A 20431-nucleotide genomic window follows, 5' to 3' on the forward strand; every position below is an offset into this window, starting at 1 on the left:
GCAGTGAAACGTTAGGAAAAACCTCAAAGGCAGAGGAACAAAAACAGCATTTAGTTTATTTTACCTTCCTCTGGAGCCTAAGGATGAAAAAAACATACAGTAAATAGTCCTCTTTTCAGCCTCTACAGCAGCTACCTTCATCACTACAGGCACCACAAACAGATCTGCTCTGTGTGGAAAAATCTGTGTATGTATGTGTGTGAGTGCGTGTGTGTGTGTGTGTGTGAAAGAGAGAGTGAGAGTTTATGTACAAGTGTGTGCATGTGTGCAGATGTAGCTATGTGTTTGTGCTGTGTTTGTGAGTGTTGCATGATGCATGCAGATGGACTGTACCTACATGGCGTTGTGCACATATATACATGGTGTATGTGTGCACGTATGCATGTGTGTCAGCAGTGTCTGTGTATGTGTCTGCACAACCTACGTGCGTTCCACCCATGTTTGGCCATCAGTTGTAAATAGGATGTACCTTTGAGGCCTGCTGGCCATAAAATCACTGGGTCTTCTGTTCACACTTGGAGTCAGGAGGGCGTAGCGATGCATTCGACTTCCCCCAACTAAAAGTGTATCGTGCCGAGACAGAGTGGCGCGTGTTTTGGATCTACTGCACTAACTTTACATACAGTGGTCATTTTGTATGGCTGAGTATCCCCTTTCACCTCTCCACCTTGGCATACCCTGGGAAACTGCGTTGCCAACTTGTGAGCACATGAACCACTGGTGCCTCCATGATTTTCACGAACTAGGAGGAATTCACTGCATACAAATGTGAGCAGTGTTTAAAAATCTGCTAGTGAAAAGATGCTGAAAGTGTTTAATAATGGATTTCCTCCATCAAAGAAACATTGGGCTTAATTTTTTTTTTTAGATTGAATATCTTTTCAGATGTCATCATCTAAGTTTGAGTGCTGCATACTTAAAGACTGTGGTGTGATGAATGACATTCACACCCAAAAATTTAGCATTAGATCCAACTGCAAGTTCACTGCCAGTTCAAAATGAAACAATGTGTTCGTTCATCTCTGCAGGATTTGAAGCTTTTCTAAATCCTCTAGTTTCAATTAACAGATGTATCTCACAAGTATTTTTTTTTTAATTTTTTTTTATTAATTTGTAGAAAATAATAAAAAAAAAATATGCAGCCATATATAATGATACAGAAAAGGGTATATAACCAAGCACTGTCTCTTCTTCCAAAAAGCAGTTTGACATCATGACAATATACCACATTACAGGGACTCACTCATAACTTCTGCATTCTCCATCATCATCAATGCTCTTAATCTCCCTTGGAAAAATCAAAAAGAGATACTCATCATACTTTATACAGTGGGATACATAGACATATGAGGAGGTGAACAAGGAATCCAGTATATTTAACAATGGCACTCCTGTTTGTGAGACATACCCGTGGTGGTAGTAGAGTGAGGATAAGAGAAATGGGCTTATGACCAGGTTGAACTACTGGATCATTAAGGAAAATCTGGCAAGGAAACGAGAAACACTCTCCCCTCTCTTATCGACTACCATCTTGGTGCCCTTGAGCAAGGCACTTAACCCACAGCAGCTCCAGCTGAGCAGTCCAGTGACCAGGTTGTGCTGGGCAGCTCACAGGTGTGAACGTATAGCATGTAACTGTATGAATGTGAGGCATTGTGGGGTGCTGCTGAAAAGGACCATGCAGGAAACCTTTCCTGAACAAATATAGGGAAGGTTAAGGCAAAGTCTATAGGGAGAGAAAACTGAACTACAGGCACAGATTGCTGTGAGACAGAAAAAAAAGAGTGCAGTATAGTCTTTTGGCCGTTGGGGGCAGTGATGAACACTTGCTGGTGGTCATGAGACTAAATGCTATAAAATGATAACTATATTTGATTCCATATTTACCAACAACTAGACTATCACTGTCATTTTTAGATGGCCCAATATTTATAATAAAGACATAAGTATAAGCTGATGTGAAATTCATGGCTGTAGATTTATTGAAATTTCAGATTTCCACTAGCATTGAGGTTATGCAAACTTTTTTCCAGAGGAAAAAAAAAGTTCTTTTTTTCCCTATAGGCCAGCCCAGTTTAGCCCAGTATTACCACTTTGCGCTGCCCCCCAGCGGTGGCCTCAGATATCTCCATATAGGCTATCTCTAGTAAGGAACTGGTGGATGGTTGATCAGTGGTGAAATAAACAGAATATTAAGACTTTTCTGTGTCTAAAACACCTTCCCTGAGTTTGAAATGAAATGATTTAAAGTCGATGGTATGATACTAAAGACAGTGTGTGTCCATCAGTGCTGGTGGGTCAATGAGTAGTCAATGTATTAGTCACCAGTTCAGAAACTGCCTCTGCCACATCAAGCTTGAAGAGAACTGGAAGGAAAGTTTTCTGTCTACTTGAGTTAAGTCAAGAACAAATCAAACTTTGCAAAGTTAATAAATGTACAGTAAGTGGCACCAAGTAACACATAGGCATAGTTCAAAACATGTTGACCAGTAATTGGGTTCAGTACAAAGAGATAAACTGCAGTCTCATAGAGGTGGAACATGATTCATCCAGATGAACTGACTTCACAATAGTTGGCTCAGAGAAAACCAAACTGGCTAAAGCTACTGCTAACTTGCTTCCAGGCTAAAGCTAATCTAGCCTCCCAAGTAGAGCTTCCAAGGACTATACTGGAGTTTTATGTGTTTTAGCCTATTTACTGCAATTCAAATATATTTAAAATTTCTACAGACCATTTTCCAAAGCTTATCACACTCTCTGGGTGTTTGAATGTAATTTTCTACTTCCCAGGTAGCCATTCACTTAGATTTATTTCAGGATTGTACGAAAATCAACTTGAAGAGACCTAAAAATTGCTTTTGATCAAATATCCATCACAATGAACATCCTGCCCAGATTTATTTTTGTTGAGGTTATTTCAATATTGTGTGACAACTAAGTTTAATGCCCACATAAATTCTATATGTCTGGTGGCGCATTCACATGCCGCTGGAATGTTCAAACATCTTCAAAGTCACTATGCTTCAGATATGCTTTGGAAAATTGACAGCAGAAACGTAAAGGACGTGTGCAATGTAATAAATAAGCTAAAACATGTAAAAACACTTGTGTCGTCCTCTAAATCAGTGCACTGTGAGAATAGTTGTTTCCAAGGAGTTAAACCAAAGTCGCCTGATAGCAGTAGACACTAAATTTCTGGTGCTGAGGGGGGAACCCGAAACTACGCACCCCTGGTTCTGACGGCCCGCAGTTAGCCCGGGCCTTGGCAATGGGGTAACGCACACTTCCGTCAGCCAACCAGCCTGCATCACAGCGGTCCAATCCCATCAACCTCCAGGCGGCATAAAGCTGTCCCACTTTGGCAATTTGGGCCCCACTGTCAGCACAGGCCTGGACTGCTTCAGTGAAGTTCAGCTTGGATGGGTGCTCTAAGAAGTACACAGTCCCTAAACAAGACAAACAGAGGCATCAATACATGTTAGCACTCAATAATTTGTGATAGATACTATCACAAATTATTTAAAGCCTCATGTAAAAGTCACTTTTAAAGGAATATATACAAGGATTTTTCTTCATCACTTTGGACATCTACTTACCCAGATTGAGACAAGATGTCCAATACCATTTTCACCTCTGTATGTCCAGTGGTTCAGTTCATATGGGTAGCATTTCGTGTTAGTGTAACATTAAGACTTTCACTCTGTAAAAGTGAAAAAATAAACCTTACAGCAACTCTGAAGCTGTCTTATTTACACAGTGTATCATGTGTATTTGAAATACACATCTTGGATTTTTTTTTTAATGAGAGTTGTTTCAGGAGAAGTTGGATGGTGGAACTGTAACCAATGAATGTGTCCTTCTGTCTATCGCAGTAATCTGCACACCACTGAAGGTAGATCCAGCACAAATTAACTTCTCCTAAGACTTGTATTTCAAATACACATTATACATTGTGTAAATAAGACAGCTTTAGAGCTGCTGTAAGGTTTTTCACTTTGACAGAACATAGCTAATGACTCCCATAGACTTCAAGTCTTTATGCTAAGCTAACACAAAATGCTGCCAATAGGAACCAAACCACTGTATGTACAGAGGTATAAATGTTACCAAACATCTTGTCTCAGTCTGGGTAAGCTGGAAAAAGGCTATTTCACCCAAAATGTTGGAGTTTTCCAATGCTTGTGAGAATATATGCATATCATATCACATATGTATAACATCCATCAAGTTCCAACAGTTAAAGTTGTAATAATCAATATTTCTGAAGGATCATTTTAGCGAAGACCAATTAGACTGAGCTGACAAACATGTGAAATAAGGACAATGGTAGATTTTACATGGTTCTCACAGCTGTCCTGCTAATGGAATCTCAGCCAAGGACTACATGTTACTCCTCCCAGATGTGTAGCCCTGCCCCAAGGACACAGAGAAGGGTAGTGAAGGTAATTACATGCTTATTGCACATTTTTGTCAGTTGAGTCTCAACTGTCCTTGTTCTTGTGATTTCATTTATTGTAACTTTAATTTGAAAGCTACTTTAACACAATTTATTTTCTGTCAAATACATTTCTGGAAATGTATTACCGGTATTTGTTTTCCATTATAATGATAAAAACTGCAAACTGAACAAAGGTACAAGAAGTGACACACCTTGTCATAACCAAATGATGCCCTTGCTTTGTGATACCATGCATTGGTTGTAAATAGGCACTACTACAGACATTGTGTCATGTTATGGCTATTTAGGTAGTTTACACAGACACACACACACACACACACACACACACACACACACACTGACCCTTGACTGCGGCGGAAAAGCAGAAGGCATCATAGCGGTGGAAGAGGCGATGCCGTTGCCCATAGCTGCGCAGTCCAGGGGCTAAATCTACGCCCCCACAGCCCTCACGTGGCACAACGATTGGATACTGCACTGTCCCATCTGCCAACCAGCCGGCGTTACACCAGTCTAAACCCTCCTCCCAAGCCGTGAAGAGCTGCTCAAATGTGGCCAGAGTGGCATCCTGCTCCTCACATGCTTGCTGGGCCCCGAGGAAGTTGAAATGGTAGCGTCCTTTCTGAGAGAAGTAAGGGAACACCACTCCTGTACAGGGGGGGGAGAGCGGTGATACAGACAACTTGTATTTGCACACACACATCATGCACACTCATTTACAGATACTTTTGGGGAGGCAAAGTGATATAATTGTTGGAAAGACTGTTACATCATGGGAGAGTAATATGTTTGATCCCACAACAGCAAATGTGCCTATTAGAGCCCAACCAGTATATTGGCTGGCAGTCAATACAGCCAATATTGGCTAATCACAGATATATTGATACTGGCATATATGCTGGCCAATATGCAAAACCGGACAGTACCTACTACAACAAAAAACAGGTGAAATCATTTAAAACAGTTTCTTTTAGTTTGTCCATCAGACTCCACTGGTTACATTGTTTATTTTGTACATTTCGTGATTTGGCAGTGTATCACAGCTGACCATTTTGATGTACAGGTTGGGTTAAGACATCAAGTGCATTGTTCAGCTGTAGTATATCAAGCCCCCAAAACATGATTTTAATAGAAGTATTTGGAAATTGGGATGATGATGATTTGTTGCTGCAAATGGATGTTATTATCTATAAAAACCTGGTCATAATTGTCAATTATAACATGAATGGAAGCTTTTTTCTTCACAAATATAGATATCAGTATCAGCCCCCAAATCCAGCATCTCTTGAGCTGTAGTGTCCATCCCAGTTGAGCTGTCCTTGACCAAGCCACTGCTCCATGGTATTATTAGAGGTAGCTGGAGCACCCTCGATATGTCAATGCAGTTCATTTGTGGCTTGAGTTCAAACACAACCCATTCAAAACATTGGAGGCAATCTTGCCACTATACCAAGTAAGAAGACGTATCAGTCTGCATATCATACTTTGGAATTTAGTCTTAACTTTCTAGAGACAGTACTGACACGTGCCACATGGATGCAGAAAATAGCACTGGCCAAGGCAGATAAATGGAAAACATGAAGTTTTCCATTTTAGAGAGCAAATTTCAGGTGAATATGAACAGAAACTATTTTCTGATTACTCTGCACACTGAATCTATTTAGTAAATTCTTCAAATTCCTGACTTAACCATGTCAGCCTAATCCACCTAACCCATCACACACACACACACACACACACACACACTCCTAACCTCGCAGTTCCAGCTCCACTGTCACACTCTCATCCTCTAGACCATCGATGACCTCACAGCGGTATCGTCCCGTATCGTTGAGGTGCAGCTCATTGATCACCAGTGACATGTCCCCTGGTGCCGAGCGTCGCAGGCGCACACGGCCCCGGAAACTGCCATAGCTACGCTGACGGTTACCCATAGCAACCATCACTTCGGTTTCTCTGCCATTGGCAGCAGAGGAGACGTGTGCGTTGATGGTGTTAGCCGGCAACCAGGACCATTTGACGCGGGTCCTGCGGGTAGTGTTCAGTTCAGGTTCATAGCGGTAGTGACAGGGCAGGGTGACGGTGCTCCCCCTGGTGGCCGACACTGAAAGCTGCGGGGACTCCACGTGGAGACGTACCCCATTGAAGTAGACTAGGAAGAGCAAAAACACCAGGGATGAGTGCAAGTAAAACCCTGTATTCATATGCTGTTAGATTTATTGGGTACAGGAGTTTCCCACTTAAGAATATCACCTGAACGCTCCCTCATGTCAAGTGTCATTTGTAGAAAATGAGATTAAAGATGCAGCATTAATTACATAACTTGTGAAGTAAATGCTCTCTCTAGTGGCTGACAAAGCACAGAGACATACATTTCAGTTTCAATGTATTTACATTAATACCACCTAATACAGTTGAAGATTGGTTGCTAGCTAGGTGATCACTGGATCGCTTGATGATGTTCATCTAGGCCCATTTTTTTGACAGAGCCACATGAATGTGAATGACTAAGATATCTTCTTGTGAATGACTTAAGATATCTTCTTCTTAATAACTAAAAATCCAAAATCCCAAATGTTTTAAATTTGTTTGGTATTCAGACCCATTTAACTTTTTTCACTTTTGTTATGTTGCAGCCTGATGCTACAATCGTTTGAATTCATTTTTTCTCTCATTAATCTACACTCAGTACCTCATAATGACAAAGTGAAAACAGAAATGTAGAATCTTTTGTAAAATTATTAAAAAGAAAAAACTGCAATATCACATTGATGTAAGTATTCAGACCCTTTACTCAGTACTTAGTTGAAGCACCTTTGGCAGCAATTACAGTCTCAAGTCTTTTTGTGTATGACGCATCAAGCTTTGCACACCTGGACTGGGGGATTTTCTGTCATTCTTCTTTGCAAATCCCCTAAAGCTCGATCAGGTTGGATGGAGACCGTAGGTGGACAGCCATTTTCAGGTCTCTCCAGAGATGTTCAATAGGGTTCAAGTCAGGGCTCTTATTAAAAAGGAGAAACTTAAATATCACACTGACATAAGTATTCAGACCCTTTGCAACAACACTTGAAATTTAGCTCAGGTGCCTCCCATTTCTCTTGATCGTAGCTGAAATGTTTCTACACCTTGATTCGAGTCCACCTGTGGCAAATTAAATTGATTGGACATGATTTGGAAAGGCACACACCTCTCTAAAGAAGGCCTCACAGCTGACAATGCGTATCAGAGCAAAAACCAAGCCATGAGGTCAGAGGAGCTGCCTGCAGAGCTCACAGACAGGACTGCTGCAAGGCACAGATCTGGGGAAGGCTACAAAACATTTATGCTGCACTGAAGGTTCCCAAGAGCACAGTGGCCTCCATAATTATCAAATGGAAGAAGCTTAGCACAACCAGGACTCTTCCAAGAGCTGGTCACCAAGCCAAACTGAGCAATCGTGGGAGAAGGGCATTAGTAAGAAAGGTTACCAAGAACCCGATGGTCACGCTGACTGAGCTCCACAGATCCTGTGTGGAGATGGGACAAAGATCTAGACAGACAACCAGCACTGCAGCCCTCCACTGATCTGGGCTTTATGGCAGAGTGGCTAGACGGAAGCCTCTCCTCAGTGCGAAACACATGAAAGCCTGCTTGGAGTTTGAAAAAAAAAAAAAAAAAAAGCACCTGAAGGACTCTCAGACTTTCTGGTCTGATGAAACCAAGATTGAACTGTTTGGCCTCAATTATAAACATTATGTCTGAAGGAAACCAGGCACCGCTCATCACCTGCCCAATACCATCCCAACAGTGAAGCATGGTGGTGGCAGCATCATGCAGTGGGGCTGTTTTTCAGCAGCAGGGACTGGGACACTGTTCAGGGTTGAGGGAAAGCTGAATGGAGCAAAGTCCAGAGATATCCTTGATGAAAACCTGCTCCACAGCGTTCAGGACCTCAGACTGGGCCAAAGGTTTACCTTCCAACATGACAATGACCCTGAGCACACAGCCAAGACAACACAAGAGTGACTTAGGGACACCTCTGTGAATGTCCCAGAGTGGCCCAGTCAGATCCCTGACTTGAACCCTATCGAACATCTCTGGAGAGACCTGAAAATGGCTGCCCACCGATGGCCCCCATCCAACCTGACCGAGCTTTAGGGGATTTGTAAAGAAGAATGGCAGAAGATCCCCCAGTCCAGGTGTGCGAAGCTTGATGCGTCATACACAAAAAGACTCAAGGCTGTAATTGCTGCCAAAGGTGCTTCAACAAAGTACTGACTAAAGGGTCTGAATACTTTTCTTTTTCATAATTTTACAAAAGATTCTACATTTCTGTTTTCACTTTGTCATTATGGGGTACTGAGTGTAGATTAATGAGAGAAAAAATGAATTCAAACGATTGTGTTATTTTAAGTGTTATTTCGGGAGCTGTTTTGCTGCACTATGGAAGTGAAGGGAGAGCCACAAATACAATATTGTGGAAGAAGCCCAGGGGAGCACGGAGCAACTAATTCTGCGGATATTTCACCACCATGTGAATTCATAATGCCCAGCAAACTATTCAGCCCAGCACTCTACCAAAGTTCACTGTTGCTTTATTTGCAGTTTTGACTCACAGAGTGATCAGATAATCTCTTCATTCTGGGGTGCACTGCTCCTTTCAGATTTAGTTGGACCCCTTCCAGTTACACACACACACACACACATACACACACACACACACACACACACACACACACACACACACAGGATTAGACTGACTGGGATAGAAACCCACATCTATCACCAGCAGAGTTTGTTTTGATAACCAGGCTGAGTGTCTGGGCTTCATAAATTACCGTTGTTTTCTCTCCACATCCGAGTTAGACCACTACCACCCAGCTGTGTTATGATATATACAAATCATAGCATGTTCTGCGCACGCACGCACGCGCACACGGGACGTACTCTCTCCGTTGCCGTTGCCGTTGCCGTTAGTGATGTCCTGGTAGTGAAAGCCGTTGTTGTATCTGTGTCTCCCTTGGCCTGGGATCAGCAGGTACAGCCACACGGCCAACAGGGGGCGCAGTAAACTCAGCATGGTACTGTCTGTGGCGCTGACGGACACTGTTCTCTGTAGAGACATGGAGTTAAAAAATAAAAAAAAAAATCATAGCACTGACCTCGGTTTAACATTCTTTACTCAGCTCTCTCTTCTATAGTGGAAAATTGACATGAAGAATAAAATGCAATATTAGTGTCACTTCAATTATCTATAAAAAGTCCAAATTCAAACTGTACCCATAAAACATTCTGACATGAACCGCAGATGAGAGCCTGTCCGATGCGCACTTTTCATTTAGACGATTTCTTCATAGCGCTTATATAGCCTATCTGCATTGTAATTGCAAAATAGTATACCAGACAATGTACATATTGATCTTTTCTAGCAGGGAATTCACGAGAAAAGACATGATTGACATTTTGGCTCATGATGTGCATCAAATAGCCTACAGTGACAAACTTAAACAGGTTACTTGTGTTTGATCTTCGATATTGTGGTGCTTTGCAGTGTTTTTTCTTCCCGCTGATCACCTAATCCTCAAATTTCTCCTCGGCTTTCTGCTGTTATTCGGCTTTCTGATTATCCTGCTTTGCTGTGTCTGTCAAAGCACTTTGTAGGCTAAATTCTGTTTTAAAGGTGCTAGTGTACATAAAAAGAGTATTATTATCACTATCATCAGTTATAAATTCCGTTGATTTTTACAAAGCTTGATGGCTCTTACTTGAAATACGCTGACATGCATTAAACACGCACAAGCTCATCAAAAGCAGAGAAATTTCTCACATCAGAACATAACGTCCCGTCTAATATCATGTGATTCAGTTTTCCCATAAAGTCGCCTATTCAAAGCTCTAAATCTACAAGATATCTATTGTGGGTCAGTATCACGTTCTGATTATAACAATTACCATTTACCTACAGTGTACCTATAAGGCGCTATGTTGCCTCCTTGAGCCTCTGAGCACCACTTCAAGTCCAGTCTTACCAAAGCTATCTTTCTACCAGCTGAGTTTTCTCGTAAAACACAAAGTCCTGGTTGGAGCAAAGATGAACTCAGTTAACACCTTTTAATGAAAACAAAAGCCTTAAGTCGTAAAAATGCAGTCACTCACAGATAAGCTGTTCTCCGCCAAGCGCGGCTTCAGTTCATCTTCTCGTTATTCTCTGATTTGTGCTGACCGGACTGTCCTGCCATCGAAAAGAGTGCAGGGTGACGTCACGGGACTCGGCATCCCCTTTGAAGTGAATACCGCTCGAAAAAGTGACGTAATCCTTATCCAATATAAAACATGAACAGATAACAGACAGTGATCTACCATAAATACCAAAAATATAACACCAAGGGTGATATCAATAACAGTAAAAACAGCAGATGTATTCGTCTAATACCGTCAAATGAATGACTGCTTGAAAAGTCCTCATCCTCATCCAGTATGAATCATGAACGCATGGCATGGGCAGACAATAACATGACAACAACACCAAACATATAACGCTAATAGCGAAATTAACATCACAAATATGACCTAAATACCACTAACAGAATATTAACACTTATACTAATGACTGAACAACCACGTTTACAGTTCATGGAAATGAGTGAAACTTTATAAATTACCTCATCCTAATTCAGTGATAAAATAACATACAGTATAAAACTAGTGCTACTAATACCAACACTATTTGTGATCCTAACAGCTGCTATAGTTGTGCAACACTTTGAAGTTTAAGACAGCTTGTAAAAGTGACCTCATCTTCTGAAAAATAAGCATGATAATAATAGCTACCAACACTAGTGTTAATACTTATGCTAATACTAACAGTAATACCATATGAGTCCATGTTGCATCCAGATGTAAGCTGAATGGTGCTCATGCGTGCTAAAATTAATGGGGGTCATGCTCACCCAGTTGACATCCCGCAAAAAACTCTAGTTGGTCCTCAGTGGAACCTGCAGACAAACCCAGCCAAAGCCCAACTTTCGGCTTTTCTTTAATAATCCATCCTTGTGGGAAAAGTTGGCAAATTGTTTGTGATAACAGATAAATTTGTGCAGCACTTACACATAGTTTAATGTAAGCATTCCATCATGACAACAGTAATGCCTGACAATTTTACAAGGTTTTTGTTCTGCTCAAAGGCAGGGGGGAAAAAAAATCCTCATAAACAATTTACAACACAGGTGAACTTTACTGCCTTTTTTTCTGGATGATGCAACCCAGCATGGCCTGACTCTGACCAGTACCAGTCTGAGCTGAGATCTGAAAATATCAGTCATGACTGTCATTGTTAGAAATTTTAAAATGTGGTATGGTGGAACCTTATAAACAAGAAAAAATATTGTCATTTTCCTTTGTGGTCTTTCAATACAAATGCTGGCAAATAACCAATGGACAAAGTTTATATTTTCTCTCTTGTCTTTTCAAACAGCAGCATTGTCAAAGCTGCAAGTTTCAGCTGCCAGCTCCTGTATTTCTGGTATGTTAAGGCTGATTAAACATATTCCATGCCTGTGTTTTGCCTTGGCCTCCAATAACACTGCAAATATTGTCGCATGCACTCATATTTCAGTCATAAGCTGCAATAATAGTAGCCGTGGTGGAAAACAAAAGCAATTCCACTTCTCCATTGGGGCCCTGGAGAATGTGTTGGTCTTCGGCCGCCGCCCCAGTCAGTCACAGTGCAGATGCCTTCCTGAAACAGCTCATAAACTCCTGAGAGCATGGCCTGGCATTGTATGGCACGAGACATGGGCACACACACACACACACACACACACACACACACACACACACACACACACACACACACATTTTCTCTGTCTTTGCACCTTCCATGCTAAAGAAATGCCCACCTCACCGTCCCCTCAGATACCTCTCAAATGCCCCCAAAAACAGCCCCGCAGTATTTTGAGTCCTGCATGCAATGGTTTCCTCGTTTCCTCTGTGGTTTGCCCTCTGTAGCCACTGCTGTTTTTCTAGTGTGACTGTCTAACATTCAGCAGACATAATGAAAACTTTAGACCAACACTTCTTTGAGAGGGGGGATGGTTGAGGAAAAAGCTGACCAAGGCCCCGAAAAACAAGCAGGATGTGAGGGGTTTGATTTCAAAGTGCTGTCAACATAGTGAAATGCTCAATGCACACACTGATCAGTCAACATATTGAACGCATGAAGGTGAGCTGAATGTATGAATGAATGCAAGTTGCATACAGTGTTTTTAAACACTGACACCAGTTTCAAACCAATGCTGCACAATTCTCCAACTTTATTCTGCATCCAGAAACACCGTTCCTATCACATCATTTTAAAAGAAACTGATTTGCTTTCGCTGCAAACGTACTTATGGATAAAAATATTATTATTTTTTTTTTTAGATTATCCTGCTGAGAGACAGACGAGCTTAGTTTACATACCAAAGATAAAACACAACATGAAACAATTAAATAATAATAATAACAGAAATAATAGTGTTCCTAAAGCATGATTATATAATATTCTCTTTCCAAGCCTTATTTCTGTCCATCTATTGCTATCTATTGCTACTGCCAACACTTCTACTGAGCCTAATACCACTAGTTTTTCTCAAAAAAGATGATGTGGTACATGTTGCTGCAATGCAATAAAACCTTGTTTCTGGATGTTTATTCACTTGCTTTGAATGAATTGAGGCAGTTTTTGTTAACCTGTTCCTCATGTGACTTTTATCTTACAGTTACATCAAAGTGAGTAAAACAGCTTGGGTTAATTTTGGGTTATATTCTCTCAGTGAAAACGAAAACTGTGGTCTGGGTTAAATGAGAAAAAGCCTTTGCTGACGATGAAAACTTCACACATGGTGTAAAATTCTTTGAGTTGGCAGTTGAACTTGGATTGCCAGAAGCTGCAGGTAAATCTTATCTGACCATCTGCCTACCAGCCTCCACACTTTCCACTGCGCTATGCAATGTCAAACTACTTCTTGTTTCTCTTCACGTTCATTTTTTTGTGGTGAGGAAGCATACTTATGTTCATAATCATCGACACAACACAGAGTGCATCATCATCATCATCATCATCATCGTCATTGACACAACAATTCATGAAACCAGGGTGATCCTTTCATGTCGAACTTTCCTTTCTTCTGTTTCGCTTCCTGCCTCCTCTCCCTCCATCACCCACTTCTCCTCACTGTCTCATTTACCATCTGATGTGTGTGAGTTTAAACTAAACATTTCTGTTGGGTAAAAAAATGTGTGTGGCTAGAAAAATAGTTTTATCTTGCTGACTGATATGATCTACACTGTCTTTTATTTTAAACTGTGGCTAAACAATAAAAACAGCTTAGATGTCCATTAAAGCAACTGGTCGATGTTTTTTTTTTTTTTTTTCTTCTCTCTAATAACTAAAACTGTTTGCACATTCAAAACATCTGCGTAAATCGTTTGTAAATGTAGTGTGGCCTGAGCCAGAAATGAGGCTCTATAAGCACACAGCATGAGTGACAGTGGCGCTTGGGAGAAAATCGCCTAAAAGTAGTGTTCAAACAAATGATTTTTTCTCAATGACAGTGAGTCTGAGTCTGAATATAAGGTATCATGAGAAAGGTAAGGATTTGGGCTTTCAAACTGTGTCAAAATTATTTGCCAACTCCCCAAAATGCCCGAGATTCAGCAAGTTAAAAAAGTGTGTGTTTCTCCTTCTCTCCCCAGCTTGTGGGTTCCATGTACAGTACAGGCCAAAAGTTTGGACACACCTTCTCATTCAATGCATTTTCTTTATTTTCATGACTATTTACATTGTAGATTCTAACTGAAGGAATCAAAACTATGAATGAACACATGTGGAGTTATGTACTTAACAAAAAAAGGTGAAATAACTGAAAACATGTTTTATATTCTAGTTTCTTCAAAATAGCCACCCTTTGCTCTGATTACTGCTTTGCACACTCGTGGCATTCTCTGGATGAGCTTCAAGAGGTAGTCACCTGAAATGGTTTTCCAACAGTCTTGAAGGAGTTCCCAGAGGTGTTTAGCACTTGTTGGCCCCTTTGCCTTCACTCTGCGGTCCAGCTCATCCCAAACCATCTCGATTGGGTTCAGGTCCGGTGACTGTGGAGGCCAGGTCATCTGCCGCAGCACTCCATCACTCTCCTTCTTGGTCAAATAGCCCTTACACAGCCTGGAGGTGTGTTTGGGGTCATTGTCCTGTTGAAAAATAAATGATCGTCCAACTAAACGCAAACCGGATGGGATGGCATGTCGCTGCAGGATGCTGTGGTAGCCATGCTGGTTCAGTGTGCCTTCAATTTTGAATAAATCCCCAACAGTGTCACCAGCAAAACACCCCCACACCTTCACACCTCCTCCTCCATGCTTCACAGGAGGAACCAGGCATGTGGAATCCATCCGTTCACCTTTTCTGCGTCTCACAAAGACACGGCGGTTGGAACCAAAGATCTCAAATTTGGACTCATCAGACCAAAGCACAGATTTCCACTGGTCTAATGTCCATTCCTTGTGTTTCTTGGCCCAAACAAATCTCTTCTGCTTGTTGCCTCTCCTTAGCAGTGGTTTCCTAGCAGCTATTTGACCATGAAGGCCTGATTGGCGCAGTCTCCTCTTAACAGTTGTTCTAGAGATGGGTCTGCTGCTAGAACTCTGTGTGGCATTTATCTGGTCTCTGATCTGAGCTGCTGTTAACTTGCGATTTCTGAGGCTGGTGACTCAGATAAACTTGTTCTCAGAAGCAGAGGTGACTCTTGGTCTTCCTTTCCTGGGTCGGTCCTCATGTGTGCCAGTTTTGTTGTAGCGCTTGATGGTTTTTGCGACTCCACTTGGGGGCACATTTAAAGTTTTTGCAATTTTCCGGACTGACTGACCTTCATTTCTTAAAGTAATGATGGCCACTTGTTTTTCTTTAGTTAGCTGATTGGTTCAAGCCATAATATGAATTTTAACAGTTGTCCAATAGGGCTGTTGGCTGTGTAGTAACCTGACTTCTGCACAACACAACTGATGGTCCCAACCCCATTGATAAAGCAAGAAATTCCACTAATTAAACCTGATAAGGCACACCTGTGAAGTGAAAACCATTTCAGGTGACTACCTCTTGAAGCTCATCGAGAGAATGCCAAGAGTGTGCAAAGCAGTAATCAGAGCAAAGGGTGGCTATTTTGAAGAAACTAGAATATAAAACATGTTTTCAGTTATTTCACCTTTTTTTGTTAAGTACATAACTCCACATGTGTTCATTCATAGTTTTGATTCCTTCAGTTAGAATCTACAATGTAAATAGTCATGAAAATAAAGAAAACGCATTGAATGAGAAGGTGTGTCCAAACTTTTGGCCTGTACTGTATAATGGAACCCACAATGGGGGAGAGAGCTGGCACTCCTGCCTCGTCAAGTGTCAGTGTGTAAAAAGTATACGTTGCTTTGCTTTTGTATTTACATTTTTCAAAGCAGAACTATTTTTCCTACTACTTTTCCAAAAAATGATGCATGTGGAGTGAAAATTGTGGCCAGGAGAGCAAGTTTAAGACAAAAGTTGTAGACGATTTTTCAGGGCTGCTACACTCTAGCTGTGATGTCACGCACTCTAGCTCACGCAATACACACCCATTCAAAAGTCAGAGCTGTCTCAAAAACTGACCCCAAACTTAAACTGTGTTTTATGCCAAACTAAAACATACATGAAAAATTGAAGATGACACACATAAAGTTGAACTTCTGCTGACCCGTTTAAGCTTTGAATGGAGTCTGTCGGCCAAAGAATGAGGGAGCTGTGAGGCTTTGAAAATGCATGGGTCTTGGCCGGTTCCCCATTGTTTTCCAATGAGGGCAAAATCGCGATTTGAAAATTGAATTATGAGAAACTGCAAAGTCCGATCGGTTTGAAAATCGACACATCGCTTCTTCTCCAAAAGACGCACGTTTTTCGTATTTGGTGCGTGGACGCAGGTCAAAAGCTCTGAGCCCTGGAGCCTTGGGAAGTTTTGGCCATTCATTGCGGATGGGAAATTTGCACAGTTTTTTGGGATTTTTGTCGCCGTGGTAACTCCTGAAATATACAAAAGTCATAGCACACTATTCCCGACTGAGACGCACGTTTTCATAATTATAAGATACTCCCACAGTATCTTTGAAACTGCGGGAGGAGTAGCGAACCAAAATTTTACAGAAGAGGAAGTCGAAATAAGAAGAATAAGAAACACGCAGGATAACAATAGTGACCTCTGAGCTTCACTCCGAGGCACTAATTACAGCCCCTAAAACTCCATTTTATTACAGTTATCGACTGTTAGGAACTCTAAAATCCTGGTGAAGAGTGGAGATAGTACTTGAGAATATTACTAAATAAGGAAATCCCTGTTTTTAACTGGGCTTACTATCCCTTTATGAGCGAATGTGATAAGTCATCAAGGAGACAAGCCTCTGAAAACCTGAAACTTCCCCTGAATATCTCTGCTGCTGTAGCCCCCACTCATCCAGTTTGACAACCATTTCCCCTCCTGTGTGTTTCTAAGCCATAATCTCCTGGTGTGTTTGAAGAGACCAGCCAATGCTCTTCCCAAAGCCCCAGATGAAAGCTTTTGGCCTGGGGCCCCAAATACCAATGGCCCCTGTGAACTGCTGGGTGACTATGGCATCTGAAGGGTGTAATTTCTGCAGCCAGCAACACTCAGGCCCAGGGAGGCGAGTCTGACTTGGACCTGGAGTCCAGAGAGAAGACATTAAGGAAGAATACACAAGTGTGAACATCTGTGTGTGTGTGTGTGTGTGTGTGTGAGAGAGAGACATGGTGGTTTGATTGAAGAGCCCAGTGGTTGAATTAGTCAGTATGAACAGTTATTCTGTTATTAGCAGAAACTCTTGAAGACTGTTAGTCACAAAAGGTGTGTGTGTGTGTGTGTGTGTGTGTGTGAGAGAGAGAGAGAGAGAGAGAGAGAGAGAGAGAAAGAGAGAGAGTGTGTTTGTGGTGTGTCAGTTTGACTCAAATAATTAAAGAGGATGGCTTCAATAAAAAGCGAACATCAGAGTGAAATGCAGGCCTGAGGGTGACGGCTCTCAAGCTGATGAAAAGATAGTAGACAAAATTAGCTCTAATAACCAATAACCACTATAATTTCCTCTCTTTTTTGCTATTCAGTGACCCATGTTTGGCACCAACTAAACTTGCAAAATGGACACATTTACTAACATCACAAAGCAACAGCACTTCATCAGCTGTCAGTTTTTAATTTTATTTATTGAGAATGACATACGGTTTTCCCCCCTCTTTACAGATGACATTCCTCGAGATATTCTCAGTGTTGGAAAATACCTGATCCAAAATAGCAGTTGTTTTCCAGGAGGATCCTTCCTGGAAAAACCACTGGGATGCCTCGAGCTTCCTGCCTCCTTTGGCACGTTGCCCCTCTCCTCTGCCGGCCAGCTGCCATATGAGGAAACCAAGCAGAGAAAAGACATGGTGCAGCAGAGGAGGAGGAGTGGGGAGGAGAGGGTGCAATCTGCCACATCAAAATCTCTGAATATTCCATGACAGCTCTGTGACACATTGTGCAATTTATATAGTAAATATTTTTCAGCATCTGTGTTCAGATGCGGTGATATTTTTGTGTTGAGCAACAGTGTTGACTCCCAAGTCTTGGTTTGGCCAAGTACAACTCACACTTCAGATTTAAATAATCAGGAGCTTGGTATTTTACATTATTCCTCTCTAAGGTAATAAGATGTACCAGCAGCCACATTCTATAAACAGTCTCAAAAATAAGAATTTCAGCAATTTTGCATGTCATCTGTACGTTTTAGGATATGTATGGTTTCCTCCATGGTTAATCTTCTAGGCTTTGAAAATGGTTTTCATATTCCATGAAATTTTGAGGTTTTCCATAGCTGTGGGAACTCAACACCATGTCACACACAGAACCAAATATCTTCAAAGGTTTTTATTTCAAATGTTGGACATTCATTTGAGAAAAAAGGAAATCATGTTTAATATTATGCTCAATATTAGCCCAATATTTAAAAAAAAACACTTCTGTTGAAATATTATTATTTTGGCATTTTTGCTTTGTTTGATAGCCAAGGTAGAGAGAGACAGGAAAGGTAGGGGAGACAGAGGAGATGACATGCAGCCAATGGCCTGGGCTTTGATTCAAACTCAGGATGCTGCGGCTGGGATTCAGCCCTGTACAAGTGGCAGACACTCTTACCAGGTGATTACTGGGGCGCCTCCCTGAAATCCTATTTTTAAACAAACCTAATACATTCAGTAATGTCAGTTCATGTGTTTTATACTCATTCCAGCAGCAGTAGTTGTCACATGTTTCAAATGGCTTCATGATTGGCTGAAAGTTGATTTGCAAAACACACTCAATTCAGCAAAAAGCTTAGTGCATAGGTGCAAAAAAATGTAAAACAAAACAAAACAAAACAAAACAAAACAAAACAAAAAAAAGGGGATATTATTAGTAAAAGTCTGCACATGTTTTGTATTCAGATCATATTTGTACATACAAACATGATCTGAATACAAGACATGAATTGCAGACTTTTACTTACAGCAAAAACAGTTTCTGAAATATCGATTTTTTTTATTGATATTATCTGTAGAAAAAAGCATGTATTGAATATAATTGGAGAGATGTTTTTACAAAATAACTCTTGGGTGCTGTAGTTCAACCAGAAGACCTATAGTAAGTTTAAGCCTCTGTCTCAGCCAGCATCCTCTCTGCCCAAGTGCCCTTGAGCAAGACACTGAGCTCTGACCAGCTGCTATCTGACCCTGACCTCTGACCTCCCTATGGAAGGGCAATAGAGCAAAAAGTGAATTTTCCTACATGGAGCAATAAAATGTCACATTATTATATCCAAATCTGGCAAAATAAAGGAAGGGTTTAAAAAAAAACAAAAAACAAAAAAACCTCTGGAATTCTGCCATTTCTCGGGGTTACAACTAGCCCTATCTGGCAACCCACCCTTGGAAATTTAAAGGAGGAATACACCAAACAAAACAATCAGCATTCCACTAGACATTGCTTTACTATGAGATCAACTGCCCTCAAGCTGTAGAGAGGAAAAGACAATAGGTGGGGAAGGCATAATGGAGATTTAAAAGGGTCACGGAGGAGAAAGCTGTTATTAGCTCCTCTGACGCTACAACTGCACAAACAGATGGTCTGCTGGGGAAGCCAATAACTACCTGCAAATTATATGACACCTCGTTTTACTTGATAATTGCCTAGTATTTATTAATTCATGTAAGGGAATCTTACTTTTGTTAAATGACAATATTCATTAACTGGGGTCGACTCTTCTTTTTTGTAAAGGACCAAAACAACAGCTGTTTCCGTCTTCTTACTTTGTGCCAAAACACTGCACAAACATTAATTCACCAAAAAAACAAAGTTCCTCCTCCACTGCATGCACATGGAAGAGAATTCAAGCTCCACACGGTGTCTCAGTATGAATTTACACCCATATCTTTGTGCTTCCCACCTTAAGGAGGGATTTTACCACTTGAGTGTGACCTCTGCAGAGTGCAGAGAGAAGAAGAGGGGGATTTCTGAACGTGCCCTTGTGAGTGAAGATACCTTTAGAAGACTGTAGTACAAAGGGAGATTTGGCCCCCAGGGTGTATAAATGCTAAACAGGCCAAACAGCCTATCATGCCATGTGCTTTTGATCCTCCACCTTTTTAAAATGGAAAACAGCTCCAATGAATTCAGCGCTCCGATTAATCTCTTTAATCCAAAGTGCCCCATTCCACAATACACAGGTAAAGCCTATTGCAGTGTAACTCAACCCAGTTCAAATCAATTAGACAGGCGAGTGTTTTTAAATTCTTTATTTATTCTTCATCTTAAAGATATAAAGGCCAACCATAAGGGAATCCTCTTAAGAAACATATACATGAGGAAAAACAAGCTTCGAATCCAGTCAAAATACTGTGAGGTCTAAGGTCAG

The 20431-nt window shown here is 41.1% G+C and overlaps 1 protein-coding gene across 1 annotated transcript; it reads right to left on the reverse strand.

The window, feature by feature from the left end:
• Window positions 1–1144: 1144 nt before the first annotated feature.
• Window positions 1145–10671, reverse strand: hapln3 (hyaluronan and proteoglycan link protein 3). Its single transcript, XM_030054709.1, has 5 exons — window positions 10595–10671; window positions 9386–9551; window positions 6210–6608; window positions 4802–5104; window positions 1145–3446 (listed from the first exon to the last, which is right to left on the reverse strand). The coding sequence occupies exons 2-5, from the start codon at window positions 9516–9518 to the stop codon at window positions 3157–3159; spliced, it is 1125 nt and encodes a 374-aa protein (XP_029910569.1). The 5' UTR covers window positions 9519–9551; window positions 10595–10671; the 3' UTR covers window positions 1145–3156.
• Window positions 10672–20431: the final 9760 nt, after the last annotated feature.

This window comes from Myripristis murdjan, chromosome 6 (assembly GCF_902150065.1).
Source record: "Myripristis murdjan chromosome 6, fMyrMur1.1, whole genome shotgun sequence".
Classification (NCBI taxonomy): Eukaryota; Metazoa; Chordata; class Actinopteri; order Holocentriformes; family Holocentridae; genus Myripristis; species Myripristis murdjan.